Source organism: Penicillium taxi (genome assembly GCF_028828555.1).
Source record: "Penicillium taxi strain IBT 34144 chromosome Unknown utg000006l_segment0_segment0, whole genome shotgun sequence".
NCBI classification, from domain to species: Eukaryota; Fungi; Ascomycota; class Eurotiomycetes; order Eurotiales; family Aspergillaceae; genus Penicillium; species Penicillium taxi.
The window spans coordinates 1564129-1586155 of NW_026643208.1; the positions used below are offsets into that span (position 1 = coordinate 1564129).

Sequence of the window (22027 nt, forward strand, 5' to 3'; positions counted from 1 at the left end):
CTTTGTAATCTTTTTGTACACGTTGTTCACTTCGGTCACTGATGCGCACGCTGAAATCTTTATTCAAGTTGTAGATTCTCAGCAGTCACAGCTAATTGTCGCTTTCTAACTTTATACAGCACTCCTGACTAGGAGGCGCAAAGCAAAGTCAAAACCCCAAGGGGAGTTGTCGCAATCAATTTGAAGCCAAGGATCGGGTATAGATTTCAGTATATCTGTTTCAGCACAATTAGTGGGCTGTATATGCTCGAGAAACAGTGTAGATTAGGACAGGCGTGGAAGGCGTAAAATGTGTTTAAATGAGTGTTACCGCGGGTTGGCCATTTCGCATGACGTTCAAGTGCCAAGACTACAAGCGCGCGGCTGCGCCAAAGCCTTTTCAACATTGGCTGTTGGATATCGGAACAACCAACATCACAACCCCGTCATGGAGTCATTTCCTGCCTTACGAAAATGTGCTCTCGCTCAATGCCGCCAAAGTCAACTTGCTTCACCTCTTTTCCTTGATTTTCTCGCCCCAAATGTCCAGCGAACTAAACGTCGATATGGTACCATTACCGAACCTTCCGCTACGAAGCCACGATACATCTTGAGCAAACAGCAGCGACAATACCTAGATAGTGCACTACGTGTGAATCAGGCAGGGGAACTTGCTGCTGTTCTCATCTACAAGGCGCAGAATCCTATTGTGATTCGCTCCTACCCACACCTTCGGCCCTTGATGAGACATATGTACGACCAGGAAGTCGGCCACCTCAAAACATTCAATACACTCGTTGCCAAACATGAAGTTCGACCAACCGTCATGTATCCAATATGGGAGGTAGCGGCCTCGTTCTTGGGCTGGTCAACCGCCGCTCTCGGTCGTGAGGCTGCCATGGCATGTACCGAAGCGGTCGAAACGGAGATTGGAGGACATTACAATGAACAAGTACAAGAAATTTTGTCATGGCAGGCTGATGCAGAGAAACGTGGAGAGGAATTGGATGATGAGTTGAAGGACCTCTTGGTCACACTTCGGAGGATTCGTGACGAGGAACTTGAACACTTGGATCATGCCGTAGAGAATGATTCCAAAGAGGCCAAGCCGTACGATCCTATTGTTCAGATCATTCGCCGTGGTTGCCGTACTGCTATTAATATCAGTGAAAAGTTCTGATGGAGAATCTTGCAATGATTGAAATTGGCCTGGGGCCTTCTTGATCTATATTCTGTGTTATGTAATGTAAAATACGGCTGTACACCACTCTAAAAATGAACCGTGTCTATTTTGTATGCTTATTTATAGTGCATGTCTATGAACCTTGGAAGATTTTATCAACCCACCGCACCTAGGTATGGCGACCTCACTCTGTACATAGGTGTTGCTGCTTCAGTCGTCGCTCACAGGGTATCATCAAGAAAACAGCCATGCCTCTCGCTCTAAATCTATCATTCCCAAAGGCTTCATTATAATCTTACTCGTCCAAGCCCAAGCTTCTTTCAATCAGAATTGTTCTTCACATATTCCAAAAAGCCTTGTGAGAACCTAACAGTCTGTTGGTAAACCTCTTCAAAACCATTGGCACCACCATAGTAAGGATCCTGCACAACTTCACCACCACCGACCTGGCCATGTAGCTTTCCATCCTCATGGAAGTCACCAAACAACCGCACCTCGGCAACCTTCGTATTTGCAGTCTTCTTCCGCGAGCCAATCACGGAGTCTCGGACATCGAGCAAATCCCGCAAGTTTGATTTGTCCATGGCAAGTACGTAGTCAAAGTGCAGGAAGTCATCCTTGGTCACCTTGCGGGCGGCATGGCTGTACTTGGTAATGCCATGGCGGCGAAGGGTAGACATGGTCCGGGAGTCCGGGGGCTCAAGGCTGTGATAAGCAGCAGTGCCGGCTGAGTCGATCTCGCCGATGATAGGGTTTGCATCGGCCAAGTTGCGAAATACTCCTTCCGCCATTGGGGATCGACCTTCAGGCTATTAGCGTTTGAACCAAGACACAGAGGGGCAGTGCAACAAACATATGTTTCCTAGGCAGACAAATAGAACATTCACAGGAGCATTGTTATCCACCATGATGGGCAATTGTCAATATTGGGCTTAGTTGAGTAGAAAGCGACGAGAAGAAGTCATCTACCTACCGGTGATGGCTTCCGTATTAGTGATCACCCCTCGCTGCTTTTGCTAGCTGAGTAGAACTGAGCACGCTTCTGAGCGGATCCGCTCAGAGAGTATTATATAAGCCCACTCCTCTGCTCACTGAGTTAAGGTAGTGAGTACGGATACTCAAGTGAGCGGTCTGGTTCACTGTGTGACTTGCTAACATAATGCAACACGCTAGTCCCCTTCTTATATCTCTTGTTGCGACAGCCGAGAACCAAGGCCGTCAACATACGGAAAGTATTTCGGCCGAAAAGCTTCTGCCAAGGCAGTGACTCTCGGTTCGGAATAACCACTCGGAGGAACTAGATTAGTATATCACGGCATCCTTGAACGATATGCATTCATCGCAAACGACACCCTTGAGCGATGTGCATTCGCGACAGTAGTGTCCCGTCTTCACCGTCTCTTCTGTCTCGGACGAATTTAAACATTCATCCAGGACAGAGGAGCACCCATATACTATAAGTAGCTAGTTCTCTCCATCAATGAAAAGACAGACTTCACAACAACTGCAATATTCAACTAGTAGGAATTCGCTACAAGATAGGTGGACTGTCTACGGTGTTGAGTAGCAGACTAGCAGTTAGTTGAAGCTCACCAACTCCTCGCCTACTGCAGTAAACTTCAATTCCCTTTTACTGCAGTAGGAACCCGAACACTATTCTCAGTTACGGTATTCGAATATCGCCCTTTTGAGCGACAATAATAACGAATTAATCATCTACTGTCGACGGAATACGCCTGAAGAATAGTTATGCACTTTATTCGAGTCCAGCCTGAAGGGAGACTACTCGACCAAGTCACCGTGAATACGTAGGGTAAATCGACTGTGCAGAAACTACTTTATTTCAATATAGCTATGTAAAACTCGATTATGAAAGCTGAGACGGATAGTTTTCTGGGTATATTATTGTTGGAATATGGAGCAAAATAGTCATGTGACCAAATCGTTACTTTATAATAGCTAGCAAACCAAGAATGAAAACCAGACTTTACAACCACTTCAAGAGGACACATAGATATCATAGGAGCGTAAAGCGTTATCTATGATAGGTGTCAGAGGTGGGCGTTAGCCTCTTGTCTACCATATCGAATAGCTATTCTACACTTGGTACTGGTATACCGACACTTATCTTGCAAGATCCAAGCTTTGGAGAGGCCGAGAGGAAGTTCATGACCGACTATGGCAGTAATATTGAAATTGTGAATGACCCTGATGGATTCAACGCAATCGATGAGAAGACGCTAGTTTTTACTATAGGAGGGTACGATGGATTTTTTCAACATCCAGAAGAGGAATCTAAAGCCAGTCGCTATGATTACCGAAGCCCTGGATGTGCTGCGTCTTGTGCCTGACACACTGAACCTGATAAGAAACCTGAAGAAAAAATACGAATCCACGGAACTAGAAAAGGGATCTTCTTCTGGGGACAGGCTAGCTAGGAAATACATCCAGCTCTATACGAGAAATAAGTAGTTATAGGCTGACGGGGTAATCATGTCATTGAGTCCAATTATTCATGGTTCCAATGAAATTTGTGGTCCTTTACGATAAGAATTATGTCACGGAGTGAACTGCGGAGTAGATGAATCCGTATTATGTGGTCAAATACTATACTCCCACTTCACCACTGATTCCTACAAGAATCAGTTCTTGTTGGAACTAATGGAATCTGGTTTACTGCAGTGAATGGACTCGGGAATTGAATAGAACTAGTGGGATCGGTGTCGCTCGCTTAGCGAGCGTAGCTAGCTAGTCGCTCGTTACTGAGAACGGTGCTCGAGTTCTTACTGCAGTAAAAGGGAATTGGAGTTTACTGCAGTAGAAAGGAGTTGGTGAGCTTCAACAAACCACTACTCAACACCGTAGACAAACCACCAAGTGTAGTGGTCTCTACAGTACTGAATATTGTGGTTGTTGTGAAGTCTGCTTTTTCATTGATGAAAGAACTAGCTACTTATAGTATATGGGCGCCCCTCTGCTCTGGACGAATGTCAACATTCGTCCGAGACAGAAGAGACGGTGAAGACGGGACATTACTGACGCGAATGCGCATCGCTCAAGGGTGTCGTTTGCGATGAATGCATATCGTTCAAGGATGCCGTGATATACTAATCCAGTTCCAGAGTCACTGTCTCGGCAGAAGCTTTTTCGGCCGAAATACTTTCCGTCTGTTGATGGCCTTGTTTCTCGGCTGTCGCAACAATCGGGGTATATCTTATCCCATCGCGGGACACACATCTTACCGCATAACTTATTACACGTACAACGTAGTAGTGATAGTGCATCGATATCCCTGTGAACCGACACTTACAGTTAGAAAAACAGGTGAAGTGAGCTCAGTCACCTCAAATAAGCACTCCTGGCATTATAAAAACCCCGGTTCTAGCTTAATAATTATTATCATACGATAAGGAGAACATGTACGAAGGCCACGAGCATGTCTCCTAGATATAGATAAATTTGATGGCAAAGACTGCCTACAATACCTTTAGTTTAAGGGACGTCTACACACTCAGCTAAGAATCGATGGTAGCACAATAGGGGAGAAGAAGAGAAGGATTGGTACGTGATTAACCAGCTCTCTAGAAGTGCTGCGCAACGCATATTCCCCTAGACGTCATACGCCTAACAGACATAGAAGTTACAGTAAAAAGACTTTTTAAGCAGATTTAAATCACATTCTCAGACCCATAAAAGACTTTTAAAAGCCCTTTCCTAGTCGAATCGTACGAAACAAGGCTCGAAAACTCGGAATGAATTCAACCGCCTTATCCTAGAAGCTGAAGGATGGGGATGGGACGATAGATTGAAGAAGAGCTACTTAAAAGCCACCTTATTCAATAAGATATCCACTGTACTCATTAATGTTCTCTTATATCTTAATACTCAAGTGTAAATCCATGTGATGCGGCAAGTGCAGCACGCTTGACGGCAATGTTTTGAAGATCTTCAAAATTAGACATCTTTCAACATATCAAAATTGACCTCGGGATAAAAATCATGCCAAAGCAAATCAAGGTCTCTACAGCCCCTACCGAGGATTTATGTATTTTTGGTCTATAAGACAAAATATTCTAGGGTAGAGGCAGGGTGCTAAGTTCACCCAAGCTCACACGTCCTCACCATCACCCTAAGGAGAGTTCTATTGCTACTTTAGGGCGAGCTAGGTACTAAGGTGTGGGTACAATAAGCAAGGTGAGATTGAGGTGAAGTTAAGCTAATGCTTATGCAAAAACTCATAGTTTTTACCAGTTTAGAGGCCTCTCAAATAGCGATTGACCTCACTGGACATGTCATCAAAACCGTTGATAACCAAAACACATTTAAGGGTAATCTCTATTTTTAAACGTGCTAATAGGCTCAAGGATACGTTTCTCTTGAGCCTTATTATCTGAAGCCATGGTGGTGGATAGGTTGGTGCGGTATAGGGATGTTAAGAAGAAATTTTTTCATTTGGGGTCCAAGGGGCCGTTACGTTAGCGCTGCCAACATCCGGGCCCCTACTATTAGTCTATCTTGGAGAGCCCCATGCCTTATGATCGATTTTTCGGGAATTAAGTTTCACGCTGGAATGTCCTTGACTACCTACTTTGAGTCGCAAAGCTTTTTGGGGCGCAATATAAAGCGCTGTTTGTGGCCTGGCTACGATATATCACTTCACACTCATTATCTACTAGGATAATGACCTTGAATTGTTGAGTTGTGCACATACCCTTAGGCCTGAGTAAATAAAAGACTTGTTTATCCCTGGCCGTCTTATTTCCGTGGCAAGTGCAATGTATTACATAACTCTCAGGCGACTGCTGTTCTCATTTGCGGTCGCCTTGCTCTTTGCTTCGCTTATCTTAACTACCAAATCATCGCTCCGTGCCAGCTACCTTGCCCGCCGAGCTGACGCTTATGCTCTCCTCAAACACCGCAATGACCAGGGCCATGATCGTGGACATTTCTATCATGAGCTCAGGCCCGAATATAAACACGATGAGATTCATCACAGTCTGCATGAACGAGCTACAATCACATATACTGCAGCTGTCAAAAAAGGAAAAGACCTGATGTCCCTTATGGAGTCCACGATCGCCAAAGCAGAAACTCTCAACTTGGCCGGGACCACCCAGTCAACATGGCTGGCCTCTGACGATCTCGAAACGCAGGGATGGGTACGAATGAATATGGGGACCTTCACGTATAAAGACTTGACCATCGACTTACCTGTATACGGGGACAAGTTGGACGCGTTTTTCTCCTCGATGGGAATCTCCTTCAACAGTTATAGTGCTCGGTATGTGATGAGTATTGATAGTGGATATTACCTAAAAGATTGCGACCTTGCAGTCTGCTTTGTAAGTTTTTGATTTATTCTCATGGTCCTTGCCTTGGAGGAAACGTTACTGACTGAAACCATTCAAAAATAATGATCAGCCATCCGAGGGAATATTCGGCAATATGATAGACATATCCTCTGGCACAATTGTCGCCGATCTGAACAGGAGTCCCTTAAGCATGAACTACCCTGAGGTCACGCTAAGCATCATCTGCCCTATACGACAGTGGTCGGACGCCGTATATACCCAATGGTTAGCTGCCGGGGCGGTTGAATCCACGTCGCTGAATCAAATCGTCCGGGCTGGTATAAACAACGCCGCAACACAAGAATTCGTCATCCAGGCACTCCGTAAGCAGGGCAGTGTTACCGAGATCCCAACGTGGAATGTGGATAGCCAGCTCACCCTGACGCGTGTGGATGATGGGGACTTCTTTGCTGCTATTCTGGGTAGCCCTAATGGAGCAGGATGTGCGTACCTGTTAGCACAGCATAAGGCAGAGCTAGGTATAAAGCAGTTGACATCGGTTAGTATCTGGATGAGCGGGAATACACCGTTCACGCTTACGTCGCCGATTAGTACACTAGAGGGGAATCTGAATCTCCTCTTCACAGTGGAACCCGTGGCAGATCCGATTGATGTTGACTGATTGAGTGTGGCTAAAAGACGCTGTGAGAGTAGAGTTTGGTGCTGGAGAGGCAAAATAGGATTAGAATATAGACATTTTAAATTTCTCTGAGGACAGACGGGCGGAAATAATCTCTTAGTGCTAGAAGTCTGCAAGAAACCCACGAGACATTTCCCAGGTATTCCTTCACATGGCATAATGTGGAATAATTACACATTATGAGTAGTATCCAAAGTGAAGTAAAAAATCGGAGTATCCGCAGCTACAGCTTAACAGCTATGTAATGCAATGAGTGATGAAGCCGGCTGTAAGATTGTGAAATATTTATAGGAGCCAGTTCCCGAATTTAATGGAACGTTCAGGTCGTCATGTTTATTCTTATAATGATCTTGGCTGAATATTACACAACTATCCGGTCGAAAGTTATCCCTCGCCTATAAAAAGTCTTATTTAGCGTCTTAGTATAATCTGATTGTTACCCCAGATTTAATCACATAAATTATGCGGCAATCACCACCCTTAAAAATAGACTATACCAATCTCGGACCTTTAATACTGTTTTCATGTCCCTCTCACAACAATCATTTCCAAAAACCTTTAACTCTTGACCTCTTTTTAATGTCGTCCCTCAACTCTACCACAGACCCCAGTTCTGTAGAAAATATTGGGCCTAGTGTACAATGGAGATCCATCCGGTATCTATTCCACTGGCTCAAATCGATTTGGAGTTTATACACCTCGTGTTTAAGCCTCGCCGCACGAGCTTTCAGTACTTTTTCATCCACCATGAAATGGCAGACCCAACACTATCAAGTGGCACTGAAGCGACATATTGCGTCCACTTTGATAGCTTTCGAATTTTTTTCATCGAGGTCCCAGTAATCGTCTTCTTGATGGTCTTTTTCACGTTCACGGCTACAGCTGTCTTATTTTGGGCTATCTGTTGCGACAGCCGAGAAACAAGGCCATCAACAGACGGAAAGTATTTCGACCGAAAAAGCTTCTGCCAAGACAGTGACTCTGGAACTAGATTAGTATATCACGGCATCCTTGAACGATATGCATTCATCGCAAACGGCACCCTTGAGCGATGTGCATTCGCGACAGTAATATCCCGTCTTCACCGTCTCTTCTGTCTCGGACGAATGTTGACATTCGTCCAGGGCAGAAGGGCACCCATATACTATAAGTAGCTAGTTATTTCATCAATGAAAAAGCAGACTTCACAACAACTGCAATATTCAACTAGTAGGAATCCACTACCAGATCGGTGGATTGTCTACGGTGTTGAGTAGCGGTTCGTTGGAGCTCACTGTTCTCAGTAACGAGCGACTAGCTAGCTACGCTCGCTAAGCGAGCGACACTATCACATGGCTTTTGATCGTTGGCTCGCCAGAAACCTCTAGTTTGAATAAGGTAAGATGATTTTTACTCCTTAAAGTTTAATTCATGAATGACTAATGTTTCTAGTTTATAGAGAAATTTCCCCTAGACGGCCTCGAAATCTCCCTAGTTTCAGATGAAACCTTGATTAAACTTTTTAAAACAGCGCCTGTTCTTCATGACTACCAAGGGACACGAATTGTGCGCTTATCAGAATCATTGATCTGCAAAGGTGGGAGGGGTTCATCGCCGTGCGAAGCCAGAATCATTGAGATCATCGCTAAGGCTGAACAATCAATCCGAGTACCTACTGTCCATCGCGTGTTAAAGATCAAAAAATGCTTTTACGGTTATGAATGCCTGAACTTGATGGAACTTGTGAGTGGAAGATTAGTCCAGGATTGCTGGGAAGACCTAAGTTGGAGTGAACGTAAGGATATCGCCTCTCAAGTAGCCACGAGTCTTAACATATTACACTCCATCTCGCTACCAGATCAGATACCAAGACCTATCTTGCCCGGCCCAATAGGTCCTTATATCTGTTTTGTCCGTGTTCCGTTTTTCACCGATGCAGGGGATGGCCCATTTAACTCAACAGAGCACCTTGAGGCCTGGTTCAATCGAAGACTTAAGATCACCCAGGATTATAAGCAAGCACCCATCGACTCCCCAAAATTTTGTTTTAATAAATTAGTTCTAACAAATTTTGATATTGCGCCTCGCAACCTGATTCTTGATTTGAATGGAGAAGTCTAGCTTATTGACTGGGGATTTTCTAGGATATATCCAGAAGGATTTGATTTTGCAGCGATCTATATACGGAGATCTCGGGCACCAGAGTTTCCGGATATGGTTTTGGAACTGATTCCTGGGTATGAAGATTTGTCGAAGCAAATGCAAACGATTCAATACGCCTTGACAACCGCTCAATGGGTCGATTATGATTGGACGAGGGAATAGTGTATCAAATGCATCAAATGCATTGATCATTAATTGTTGGCTTTACTAGAGATTTGGAAAGCTGAATAAGAAGGGGGTACGAAGGAAGAGAGCAATTTGTCACTCCTTTCATCCTTTTTCCTTGGTTGGCTCGAGAGAGGTGTCATGCTTCGACTCGAACTTCTCAGCTGGCGGAAGGCATAGCCCATGCGGGCCCTTTGAAACAGCCATCGACTATTTCGGATCGTTTTTCGAGCAGACGCTCAGTTTTTTTTCCGTCTTTGGCTGTGAATGCATATCTACTATTTTCTTCCTTAAAATCCAGATCGGGAGCTTATCGAAAGAATATAAAGAGAACTTACCATTATAAGCGAACTGCCTTTTGTATTTGTAGATACTCGAGAGTAGTGCTTCTGACGATTTATCCAATTGCGATATACATCAAATAAAGCCGATAAGCTAGATTCTCTATTTATGCCTGTGATAGAGCCGCTGAGATGTGATTAATTAAATTATCATACGCTATTCCCAATTTGAAAAGGCCCATGGTTTTCGATCTATAGCGGAGGGCGAGTATCTCGCCCCCATTCTTATGCATTAAGCTGTGGGTCCTGTTTTGACTTACTGTATATCACAAATAAACACATTAGTCAACAAAGCCACTGTGTTCTCACAGCAGAATGAGTTCTGATAATCAAAAAAAACATCTTAAGGTCTCTAAAAGCACCTAGGCTAGTCCCAGTTCGTTAAAGGTAGGGCCATTTACGTAATCTTAGTCTCGAGACAGAGAAGGAATTAGGTCTTATGTCAGAGCACAGTTTTTTGCTTTAATTTGATGAAATAGGAATCAGTGAGATTAATTATCCCTTCTTCCTGAATCCTAGACCTTTGGAGGAGGAAACAAAGTCCACCCGTAAGATCCTGCATCCTGATCCAGGTATGTATATCATCTACCTGGTATTCAAGTTTTAACCTTTTAACTGCACACTGACAATATTTTAGAAATCTAAGAATCTTTAGCAATACTATATTTGTCGCAAAATGTGGTGCCTTTCATTGGTTATATTGAATCTATGCCTCTGTAACGGTTACTTTGCGAAAGAACTGAGCCATCTGAACGCAACTTTATCTAAGCGCGATCAGAGCTGGTCTACACAAAATGGAGCAGTAGATGAGTTGGCTAGTATTAGTGAACTACCGGGTTCATTTGACAGCGAGGGAAAATATGTTTATCCTTCTGAGGCGGGGGAAGGAATTTGGATCTACCAAATCGAATCGGCAAGTCGCCCAAACTTGACACTTCCAAGTGCAATTTCTAATATGATTACATTAGGGGTTCCTGGCAAGCTCGGCAAAAGTTAGTCTCTATAATCTCATATTCGATCAGAATACTGACAACAAAAATAGACTGCTGAATTCAAAAATCGAGTGGAATCGACCTTGAAAGTCCTCCCTAATGCAGGAGAAGCCCGAAAACCTGTTTCAGGACACACCATTTGTGTTGCCGACAAGGCGATGGGCTCACGGTTTGGAGTTGCCAAGAAAGCAAAGCTAGTGCCTGTTGCATTTGAGACTTACAATATTGTCAGCTTTACTACCGCGCTACAAATGATAATAAATGATCTTAACACAAATCATCCTGAGAGAAGGAGAAAAAGTGTCATTATGTCCTCAGTTCTATTTGACGATAATAACGATGCCGATTCTCTCACCTATGAAGAAAAAAAAGAAATTGAGATACTGATGAGCACACTGTTCCATATGGGTGTCCCAATTGTGATGGCGGCAGGTAATATTGACTTTGGAGATGAGAGTGATGAGGTGAATGGTATTCCTCAAGTTTTTGAAGATGATGACTTTCCACTACTCAATGTGGGCAGTGCCGATCAATTTGGAAATATTGACTGCACTTCTAAAAGAGGATCTAAAGTTTCCGTTTACCTCGACGGCACTGCCGCTACATGTGTTGCTTTCAAGGATAGCGCGGGTAATTACGTTCCCCAGATTGGTACTTCATATGGTATGTATAAGACATAATGAATCTAAGGTACTAATTAATCACTAATCAATATCTTAGCTGCTCCTCTTCTCGCTGGTATGATCGCCGTCTTCATGTCCCAAACACAGGGCAAGTTTTATGATGCGACGCACCAATACGCTGGTACAAGAGAGTTTGTGGAAAGAGTACGCCATTTTATAAAGACAGAGGCTAGTTATATCAGGGTGGGAGGCGCACGAATGGGCTGGAACATGGCTCCCAAGGCTTCCTAATGACCTAAGGAGCTTCTATATATACCTATGTCGGTTATCTTTCAAGGCTGGTATTTTTCGAATCAACACGACCGTCGATTCTGCCAAACCTCACCCCCCTCAGGGTCCCTCTTTTGACGCAACCCGCGGAAGAACCGTTTGGGAGGAGAAACAAGTAATATAACAGGCTGGTAGTCCCCTAGTTCAAATCGGGTATCAATGCAGTATTTAGTGGCGGCAACCTTGGATGTGGATACTGAAGGGACACCATTAGTTCCACTGATGGTGGAGGCTTGGTGGTGAGAAACGAGCGGCTACAGGCCCACTCGGAACTAGGTGTATATTCATCGAGACCTGCATCCATCGTAAGATATGCATCAATACCCTTAAAATAATCTCGAGTTCAGGTGTTTAGTACATACGACCACAGGGTGTGGAGAACAGGGCTTCCCGTCCGCTCAGCCGTACTTAAGCCACACGCCGGTCAGTTAGTAGTATGGTGGGTGACCACATGCGAATCCTGACTGTTGTATGTTTTTTTGCTTCTGTAATTTTTGGTCTTTTTTTTCTGTATCTGGCAGAGGGAACAAAAGCACGCTTTAGCTTGTATAGATAACCTTGAGCAAAGCTATGTGAGCCGAGGGTAAAAAAAGGAAGTGGAGAAGAATTGAAGTAGAGAAAGATACTTAGTTGTAAAGTGATAGAGAAGTGAAACCGAACGAGAGGTGAGGTGGCGAGAAGTGAAATAGATCAAAATATTATATTCCTAATTAGCTGCGATTTAGCAGTCATTAATCCCATTGTCCCTTTCCAACCAATGCTCCCAGTCCACCTCCAGCATGCTTATTCAATAGCTTAGCTATACTCGAACCACCATTCCGTTCCTTGGCCCGTAGCTGTCTCTCACGCTCCTTCTCGCGTGCCGCAGTGTATGAATTAACAGCACCGCCCTTTTTCGAACCTGAAGTAGTGGGCTTGGTGACACGGTGTGAGTTGTTAGATGAGGACGAGGTCGAGCTTGTAGAAGAACCAGTCGTCACACGGCGTAGAAGCTGTGGGGGGCGGAATCCAATGGGGCCATCGCTCTTTCCAGACTGGAAGGCGGACTTTGTGTTTGATCCCGAAGCTGTTGTAGATGCAGAGTTGGATGACGCTTGGCGTAGCAAAGAGAGGCGGTCGACGACAGGTCCGCGCGTGCGGCGGGGGTGATCTGGCACAGTGAAGCATTCTTTATCTTGCGATGTATTCTCGTGGGAGTCATCATTGTTCGCGACAGGCTCGTCATCAATAGAAGTGTCTTCGTGGAATGTGTCATAATCATGAGTCTCGGTTAAGAAGGACAGAGTTTCGCGGATCTCAGCCAGAGTTGCGGGCTTCTTCGACAGAGCACTGGCTGGGGTACGACGAAGACGAGCCGGACGTCGGGTGGATGGGTCGTCGGTAGATGGTTCAAAGGGCCGTTTGCGATTGTTACTGTCATGTGCAGAGTTGGTGTGTTCCTTAAGAGCTGCGACATCCTGCGACGATTCCACTTGGGATGGGCCATCCTCTTCTAAAATCTCTAGTTCAAAGTCGTCCTCTATCTCGCGGTCTTCGATGGCTCTGAAGAAAGCTGCCTTCTTAGGGTTCTCAGCGAGCTCACCAACCTTGTCGTCAGCGAGAAGGGCACGACGCATTTTGGCGAACTCGCGCTGTTTCTCACGTCGGCGTGCTGCACGTTCGTCATCTGAATCATCGAGATCGAATTCGTCAGCTTCACCACCACGGCGGCGACGCAAAGCTCCGGTGGTGATATCCTTCATCAACTTGGCCACATCCTTCTCGTCACGGTTTCGCTGGTGTAAACTATCTCCCGGGTTAGCAAGTCAGTCTATTATGTGAGGAAAACTCTCAAGACATACGCATTGAGAGCAGCAAGCTGTTTTTCGTCGACTGTTTCGCCGCTATTATCATTGATCATTTGTTGGTCATATGCATTCTCTTCGCCTTCTTCATCCTCACTGGCACCGCCAATACCAGCATATTCGTCCTCGGATTCTTCGGCAGCTTCATCCACAATGTTTTTGGCCTTGCTCGTTTTCTTGTCGTATGGAACAGCTTGTTTCCTTGATGATTTTTTCATCACATTAAAGGCGCTAACTTTGACGTCAAAGTCGTCTTCGGTCTCTTCTTCAACCATAGATAGATCAGCCGCACGCCCTCGGTGAAGGTGCCTGGCTTTTCGATCTGCAATAGGAGACTGAGTTTGACCTAACAAGACAGTGTCCACGGTAGAGACTGGTGGCGTGCCTCGGAATCTCTTTGATGGATCAAAAGGAGAGAATACAAAACCTTCATCCTGAGTTGGATCAGGGAGCTGGGAATATTGTGAGAACGCGTGGCCAGCAGGCGATTCTGATACTCTGGCAATATTCGGGCTATGGATGGTCATGAGGTCTTGTCCGCAGGAATACTCCTGGCTATCGTGAACAAGAATCTCGGATTCCTCGGCACGAAGTCTTGGAATAGCTTGACCGGGCTCTGGGAGGGAGAAAGGAATGTTTGTTGAGGGTGGTTGTGTATCAGATTCGTCATCAGCCAAAGTGCTGGCAAATGCCTGTGTCAAACCCATAGACATATTGGGTGTGTCCATGTCAGGAAATTGAGGCCTCTCAACTGACTGTGCTGCATTTGAAGGAGGCCTAATCGGTGTCGAGGGAACTTGGTTGGTTTCCTCCTCCTCGTCCTCGTCATCACTGACCACGCGGGCCCGTCGCTTGAGCCGGGTTGCAGCAACTTCATCCTCACTATTTGTGGCAACCTCATCTTCATGTTCATCATCCGAAGGTGCAAGTTCAGACTCGTCATCTGCGGAGTCATCTGCTTCATCAGAACCAGATAGCTCATATTCGTTATCATATTCTTCGTCATCGATTCCTTGCTCCTTCTTTCTGTCTGCTCTCTCCTGACGTGCAATGTTATCAGCTTCCTGGCGGGCTTTTTCGACCAAATTTTCCATATCATCTTCCATGGCCGCACGCTCCTCAGCGGTTTCAATAACGACACCCTTCGCTCTGAGTTCTGCGACACGCTCCTTTCTTTCCTTGGCAGCCTGCTGGCGGGCTTTGTATAACAAATCTGCAGAAAGTTCGGCGGGTCCCGTAAAACCCATCTTGCGAGGTGGCGAAGTCAGGTGAGCCAAAGCTTTGAGTTTTATCATTGATGAAGATTCTTGCATCCTCTGCGCCGGTAGATTCTCAAAAACAGTAACGCGGCGAGATTGGGCAGGCAAAGTGACTACCTCAAGATCGTCATCACTGTCTGATTTATCTTTTTGGTGTTGTGCAACTTCCTGGCGTGACATTAGAACACGGACCGGGGGCCGAGTGAGTTGAAGAGAAGACTTCTTAGGTCTGACTGAAAGAGCAGGCGATACAACTTCAATGGGAGAGTGCACCGAGGTAGATTCCCCAAGGGCGGACAGGCCATCAGCTTCTGTCTGGGGTTGATTCACGGCGTCGAGGGGCTCGACCTTCGATTTATCTGAAGGAGCCTCCGATTGCATGAAGTTGAACTTGGCAAACAGGCTTTCCTTGGTGATTTTCTTTTTGGTCTGGGATTGGTGGGCCAGTTGCATGTTGCGGCTTAGTCGCTGTGTCTCTCGGTTCATCTCTTCCATAGCTTTCTTGCTGGCTTTTCGTGGTTGACGAGCTTGTAATAGGAGTTTTTTGGCGGATCCAGTTCCATCACGTTCGATTTCTTCTTCTGACAGAATTTCTGAATTCAACTGCTCCATTTGCGCTCGCTTGACGGCTTCCTCCTCGGCCTGGATCTTCTCGCGTTCTTCGCGCTCTAGACGCTTCTTTGCGACAAGTGCAAGAAATCGGGCATTACCCTTGGGGTTTTCCTCTCTTTCTTCATCTGTGGTGTCATTTTTGTCGCTGGTTTCAGTACCGAAATCCAGTTTCGAGATGCGGGAGCGAGGGATTTGAGTGTCTGATTCGGAGTCGCTATCAAACTCGGCCATCAGAGCTCTGATCTTTTGGCCTGGAGTGAGCATAATTGGTGAATTATCGACCGACATCGCGCGCTCTGAGCGCGGTGGGGAGGTGGAGGACATTTTGTTGCTAGATGCGAGGTGCTTGTCGCGTCTCCTCACTTAACGCGTCTTCGTTATCACGTGATGCCTACCCGATAGGAGATAAGCCTGACGACAGCACCAAACCGGCTAGGATAGCGGTACCGGACTTCTTTACCGCCATCTTGACGGACTTTTTGAGAGCCTTCCAAGGGCGCTTCAAAAACCCGTTCTTCTTGGTGGACTTCAAAATTGGAACCACGGCAGGTGAGTGCTGTCTGACCGGGACAGGCTTTCGCTTCACCGGAGCTCGGGAGAGCCGGTGAAGCTTCATTGATGCCTCATCGGGGGGCGGAGTAATTGACTTTACCTCGTCACAAACAATTGTGACAAGGAGTTTCGCCTCCTGATTTGAGATACGAGCCATTTCTCGCAATGAGGTGGAAGACGCCTTCCACATCTTCTTACGAGATTTGGCGTCCTCTGTCTTGGCCGACGCTGCTTCGTCAAGTTCCCGGAAGATCTCTTCACTCCACTCAATCCGTTGGGCCGTTTCGAAGTCATCAAACGACACGTTACCCAGGGCCCGGGTGAGAATCGAGCGGACTAGGCAGTCCTCCCGGCCACTAGCTTGACCCAACTGCGCGATTGCTTTAGCATAGCAATGCAGTTCTTGGATCTTGGCTAGTGGCTCCGCATTCACCTTGAGATTCCAGCATCCCTGAGACCGGTGAATTTTAGCGCGGGGAGGTAGAGGCAGGTCATCCTCTTTGAGATCGCCCTGGTCCGTCAGATGGTGGATGCCATCTTCCATGTTGTCACCCAAGGGCAGTTGCAACCACTTCTGGGCACGGGGGTCATCCACCATTGGCGACTCACGACCATAATCAGAGCTCGTCTTGCGGAGGTCTTTCTCCTCGACCTCCTTCAAGTACTCGGAGTAAATATCCGAGTACTGTGACTTGGTCACAGCGATGCTGGCGACTAGGCCGATGGTAGAATCGAGTTCTTGCACCACGCTGCTACCAATAGGCAAAGCAGTCGACGTGATAAGGACCTCGTCCTCGACATCATCAGCTAGGTCGAAGGGGTTGGTGGCCAGGATCTCGTCCTCCACATCATCAGCCCAGTTGAAGGGGCCGGTGGCCAGGATCTCGTCCTCCACATCCTCAGCCCAGTTGAAGGGGGCGACGACAGCGAGAGAAATTATGTTGTTAGACTAATTCATATGTTGTTAATATTCATGATACAAAACAGCAACAATCATTTATCATGAAGAATATCAGAGACTCACCATGATGAAATATGGTTTTGATAGTTTCTGAAAAAGCAAATAAGAGTTTGCAAAAGAGATTGGAATAGGCCTGAGAGTGTTGGAAAGGAAGATTGCACATATAAGGGTTCAAAGCGTGTTTAGTGATCGAAATTCTGTTGAAGAGAGATGTAAACAACAAAAGATTGGAAAAGAACGTGAAGTCTTTTCGTGAATCCAAACATACAGTACACGCTTTCATACACAGTACGTATTGCGATGAACAAGAGGTATCTACTGATAAGTATTAAAAATTACTATTCTATGCCAGTGCAACGTATGCACGAAATTAACAATAAATAAGTATTTTCACTCTCTGAGTTTACTTCATTGTAATTCTCAAATTTGATAAGGGAAAATAATATAAAAACTTCGGAAAATATCCAATAACTAAGCTCGATAATACTAAGTTTGGGGCTCACGGAGACGCTCTTTCTCAGCATCGACTGCTACAGTCTCTCGGATACGAACATCATTCATCGTATCGATAAGATTATCATCTGGCTGATTTACAGATATTGAGCCCCGACGGTATCGCGTGATGGGTGCTTGGGGCAGGGCAGAGAGTATGGAAATTTCTTCGTTGACGCGGTCGATCCGCGATCTCTGCTCATCTTCTTCCGCAAGCCACATCCCACGTTGATGACGCCTGATGCGGGGTTCTTCGTCGGTCATATACCGCGAGCGAGGCACTCGAGGATCTTGGTGGTATGAAGTTCTGTCGCGGGGTGAACGACTGTCGTTGACAATTACTTCAGGCCGAGAATTCGGTGAGTGCATCTGAGCGGATGACTCGTAGTGGCAGCGCGAACCCGAGATGTCTGAGGTGCTGTTTCGGGACATAGACCGCGAGCGATGCACCCGAGGATCTTGGTGGTATGAAACTCTGTCGCGGGGTGAACGACTGTCGTTGACACTTACTTCAGGGCGAGAATTTGTTGAGTGTATCTGAGCGGATGACTCGTAGTAGTGGCAACGCGGACCCGAAATGGTGGAACCAGAGGACGCACGAGAGCTGTTGGCTGAGCTCTTGCCTGTTCCGTAGCCCGAGTCAGCGATATCGTAGGCGGAAGCAGAACTTCTGGCTGAGTTATCACGCGTGCCGTAGCCCGAGTCGGTGAAGCTAGGAAAAACCATGACGGGGCGGTGGTTGGACCGCAGTTCGGATGGCCAGACAGAATAACCGTATGCAACGCCTCTGGGCACCAGTGGTAAGAGTTCATAATCGTGAGAGTAACGACGGCGATTACGGCTTCCTATGTCTTGCCGTTCAAGGTAAATGTCATCAACTTCGGTAGTCATATCTGCAACTACCTTGAATTGAGGTCCCTTGTCGTCGTTCGCATCAGTTCCGCTGATGTTATACCCACGGCTCTGACTCCTCCTGGTCCTTGGCGGGACATTCACCTGTTCTTGTGGCTCAGGAGCTTTGGGCTCTGGCATTGATTCTGAAACTGCACGCTCTTTGGTTTCATCATCAACCGCCGTAACTGAGGTCATTTTCACCATCGAAACACTGGCTATATCAACGAGAGACGCTACGTCAACATATTCAACTTGGAGGTGGGTTTTGATGTCGCGAAGGGTGTCGTCCATAGGTATGATGTATCCACCACCAAACGCATCGGCAGCGATGATGTGGCCGTATACCTCGCGGCTTCTCTCATTCACTACCCATGATCCCGAGTCACCATCTGCGATTTCTGCTTCATTGGTTAGCCAAATACGTGCTTAATTCCTGAAGAGGAACGATATTGAGATCAAATACCATACCTTTGCCTCCATCCAAATTCACGACCAATGCGTCAATAAACTCCTTACCAGGCCCCAGCAAGATTCTTGATGGAAGTGCCGAGATAGTCCCTCTCTTGGGCCCTTCTGATCCGCTGATAACAATTACCGACTTCTTAACACCTCTGTAAGTCGATGCAGCTAGGGGCTTCACCAGGTCGCCTGATGTAGATGCCACAAGTTCAGAGGACCCATCTGCGCTTAGGGCCCTGGAACGCAGATGGTTAGGCTTATAACTTGATATCTCGATTAGCGCCCAGTCAAAATATGCAGAGCCACCCTCTTTCTGCCAGCTAGACTGGCTATTCATCTGAGGGCTGTCTTTTGAGATGACCCCCACATTTCCGAATTCAAAGGACGTCCAAGCCGTTAAGCTGTCTTGGAGTATCAACACCTTTTCTGGCTCGTTAGAGGGTGCAGCAGCATCTTCTGTGATTTCTTCAGACTTATTAACGGGCTCTACAATTTCGCTCATCTCAAAGTTTGACTCTAAATCTGAGTCTGAGTCTGGATCTGACTCGGATAGAAGCAATTCATCATCATTCTGGCCTGTGTCGCTGGCTGATTCGACCGATACGTAGTCATCCCAGTCTCCGACAACATGGCCAGCTGTCAAGCCGTATAACTTAAACTCCCCGTTCCGGTCAACGGCTTTGATGATTCCACCAAAAGTAGCTATCTTCTCAACCCCTGACGGGTGTCGAATGATGATTGGTGCGCCACAGAATGTATCTGTGTTAAAGCCAAGACCACCATTGATGAGGGGCACCAAAACGTCGATATCATCATGCTCGGCCTGCTTCGGTTCCGGTGGCCGTGCGTAAATAAGGACCTCAAATGAAGGTAATGTCTCATCACAAGGTCGAACCAGAGATTGAACTGACGTCTTGTCAAAAAATTTGCGCACCCGCTTATACACTTCTTCAGTGACCAGCACCACAATGTGTGGTTTCGCTTGTGCCGCTGACGCCCCGAGGACCATCAGACGGATGGCCATGGCGCGGTGTTTACCTGGGGTCTTGTGGACATACTTGAGGAGGGCCCGCTCAATCTGCGGCTGGATATTGGCAAAACGGGAGATGGTGACGGCTTCTACGGGGACATCGAACTCGGAGAGGTCTTCGGAATGGTTGGCTCCCGATCTCAGCATGCGCGTCTGGGCCACAAACCTGTCGACAGCACTGGACGAACTGCGACTCGACTGCTTGGAGTTCCGGTCAGGCGTCTGTGATTGTGTGAAGTAGCCCGAGTCTTGGTGCTGTTCCAGATCTACTGACTGCAGCCGAAGCTTCTGGACCCCATCTGACAGGTTCTGATCAGACGCCGGGGCAGGCTCGATGGCGACACTCATGTTGGTAGTCGTAGCCTTACCACAACACCTTCAATAAGCATAAAGCTCACAATGAGAGATGGACAAGAGGAAAGGTTGCAGATTTCCTTGATACCTGGTGAGTACTTTGACCCCTGCAGGACTAGGCTGACTCCGCCACACATCTCGACAGTTGCGGTCTCTATTGGGCCAATTACTCTTGCACTGCCGCTTCAATCCCCTAAATCAATCCGTATCATATTTTAAGCCCAAATCATTTCAAATATTACTCATGATGAATTGTGTGTCTTTGTGAACTGTTTATCGTTAACACCGAGACCCCGCGAAATCATCAGTCTTACAGTGAACAGGAAGAGGCCCTAATTAGGACTAGTTCAGATGATCAACTCACTTGAATCAGCGTATCCGCTTGAAAAGGTCGACGATGCCGACTTAAAGCGACTCTGTCAGACTCTCTGGGGGTGGAAATTATGCAGCAGCTGTCAGAGCGGACAGGCGTGTAACGGCCACAAATGCCCCTGGAAGCGAGCGCCCATATTCACAACGTATTTTGCCTTCTACAAGGATTTAACCTCAGCCTACGTCCCGGAGTTACTTTACGGTCACCAGCCAGCGCTTCGCTCGCATGAAGATGTGGCGGATATCATCCGGCTGATCAAGAGCCGGCCGGGCGAAGTGCGGTCCCGGCTCACACGCGATTACTTCTCCCTGCGCGGCGGTGATGACTATACAGATGTCACTAAGCTGCCGCCTCCGGCCGATCAGCACCGCGCCTTCAACACCGTGGTCAAAGTCATGACCATGCTGAACTGCTCGGCGGAGCAGCAGGCGTCAGGCGTGCTGGACCTCGGTGTGGAGCTGGGCACGCTGCCACTACCGTGGCACCACAACATTAGTTTCTCGGATTTCACATTGCGGGCATTCCCCCGGACCGACGTCGGGGACCTGAACTTCTTGGACTATGCCGGTAAGTTGCGGGACGTCAAGTCATCAATCACGGCGCGACGCCTAGAGAGGCTGGCACGGCTGTCATTCCGCGGCACCGACGACATCAGGAACCACCTCAGGTTGGACACGAGGGCTGGTATAGTGGAGATATATCATTACACCAGTGTATTAAAAGAACACCTGGCAGCGGCATCTAACAATGATCACCTGTCTTTGTAGGTAGAATAAGGCCATTCTTCCCTTCCAAAACCCGAACTTACGAATAATTAACATATATGCATGTGCACAGGCCAAACCTCCCATTTCAGGTCGCTCTTGAGGCATTGCACTCCCTCCAGATGGTCCTATTCCCCTTAGGTACGGACTCGGAGCTGATCCTGCGGCGGCTCGTGGCCAAGCACTCGCTGGACCCGGACTGCGTCAACTATGACTTTGCGGCGTACGAGGACGACTTCACTTACCGCCACTTTGGCTCGCGGTTGCGTGAGCTTTACGACGAGGTCGAGAACCCCAGCCCCCGCGGCTTCATGGAGAAGTGGTTTGAGCGCAAGAGTGGTGCGCGCTACGTAATGATGGCCACGTTTATTGGTGTCATCATCGCCGTTATCTTGGGCATACTGTCGCTGATTGTGGGGATTTTTCAGGCCTGGGTGGCGTACGAGGCCTGGAAGAACCCGGTGACCGCGGGGAGCTAATACCACTTATCCTTGTCCAGCTGTCTATGTCGGGCAAAACATTCAACCATATTTCTGCATCATAAGCCTTTTTATGATGATGTTCTACAGACCCAAAAACTGACTGGAACTATAATCAATTCTCAGATATGATTATTGATCCCAAAGCGTCACCACCATGCCTGGTTCACCTCTTCCCCTATCGATCTGTAGGGCGGACCAGGAAGGT

At 46.9% G+C, this 22027-nt stretch overlaps 9 protein-coding genes across 9 annotated transcripts; 5 read left to right on the plus strand and 4 right to left on the minus strand.

Annotated features, from left to right (window-relative positions):
- Window positions 1-427: 427 nt before the first annotated feature.
- On the plus strand, window positions 428-1159 carry N7495_009688 (demethoxyubiquinone hydroxylase family protein; the record flags this gene model as incomplete). The annotated part of the gene is made up of 1 exon (XM_057212339.1): window positions 428-1159. One exon carries the CDS (start codon window positions 428-430, stop codon window positions 1157-1159), a length of 732 nt encoding a protein of 243 aa, XP_057059202.1.
- A 323-nt stretch (window positions 1160-1482) lies between these two features.
- ltpA (tyrosine protein phosphatase LTP1) lies at window positions 1483-2070 on the minus strand (the record flags this gene model as incomplete). The annotated part of the gene is made up of 2 exons (XM_057212340.1): window positions 1483-1964; window positions 2016-2070. The coding sequence occupies 2 exons, from the start codon at window positions 2068-2070 to the stop codon at window positions 1483-1485; spliced, it is 537 nt and encodes a 178-aa protein (XP_057059203.1).
- Window positions 2071-5937: 3867 nt separating this feature from the next.
- N7495_009690 (uncharacterized protein) lies at window positions 5938-7135 on the plus strand (the record flags this gene model as incomplete). Its single annotated transcript, XM_057212341.1, has 2 exons — window positions 5938-6504; window positions 6584-7135. 2 exons carry the CDS (start codon window positions 5938-5940, stop codon window positions 7133-7135), a joined length of 1119 nt encoding a protein of 372 aa, XP_057059204.1.
- A 3966-nt stretch (window positions 7136-11101) lies between these two features.
- N7495_009691 (uncharacterized protein) lies at window positions 11102-11707 on the plus strand (the record flags this gene model as incomplete). The annotated part of the gene is made up of 2 exons (XM_057212342.1): window positions 11102-11456; window positions 11514-11707. 2 exons carry the CDS (start codon window positions 11102-11104, stop codon window positions 11705-11707), a joined length of 549 nt encoding a protein of 182 aa, XP_057059205.1.
- Window positions 11708-12477: 770 nt separating this feature from the next.
- N7495_009692 (uncharacterized protein) lies at window positions 12478-15785 on the minus strand (the record flags this gene model as incomplete). The annotated part of the gene is made up of 2 exons (XM_057212343.1): window positions 12478-13531; window positions 13588-15785. The coding sequence occupies 2 exons, from the start codon at window positions 15783-15785 to the stop codon at window positions 12478-12480; spliced, it is 3252 nt and encodes a 1083-aa protein (XP_057059206.1).
- A 67-nt stretch (window positions 15786-15852) lies between these two features.
- On the minus strand, window positions 15853-17257 carry N7495_009693 (uncharacterized protein; the record flags this gene model as incomplete). The annotated part of the gene is made up of 2 exons (XM_057212344.1): window positions 15853-16962; window positions 17243-17257. 2 exons carry the CDS (start codon window positions 17255-17257, stop codon window positions 15853-15855), a joined length of 1125 nt encoding a protein of 374 aa, XP_057059207.1.
- A 203-nt stretch (window positions 17258-17460) lies between these two features.
- Window positions 17461-20197, minus strand: N7495_009694 (uncharacterized protein; the record flags this gene model as incomplete). The annotated part of the gene is made up of 2 exons (XM_057212345.1): window positions 17461-18785; window positions 18829-20197. The coding sequence occupies 2 exons, from the start codon at window positions 20195-20197 to the stop codon at window positions 17461-17463; spliced, it is 2694 nt and encodes an 897-aa protein (XP_057059208.1).
- A 357-nt stretch (window positions 20198-20554) lies between these two features.
- N7495_009695 (uncharacterized protein) lies at window positions 20555-21343 on the plus strand (the record flags this gene model as incomplete). The annotated part of the gene is made up of 1 exon (XM_057212346.1): window positions 20555-21343. One exon carries the CDS (start codon window positions 20555-20557, stop codon window positions 21341-21343), a length of 789 nt encoding a protein of 262 aa, XP_057059209.1.
- Window positions 21344-21399: 56 nt separating this feature from the next.
- N7495_009696 (uncharacterized protein) lies at window positions 21400-21819 on the plus strand (the record flags this gene model as incomplete). The annotated part of the gene is made up of 1 exon (XM_057212347.1): window positions 21400-21819. The coding sequence occupies one exon, from the start codon at window positions 21400-21402 to the stop codon at window positions 21817-21819; it is 420 nt and encodes a 139-aa protein (XP_057059210.1).
- Window positions 21820-22027: the final 208 nt, after the last annotated feature.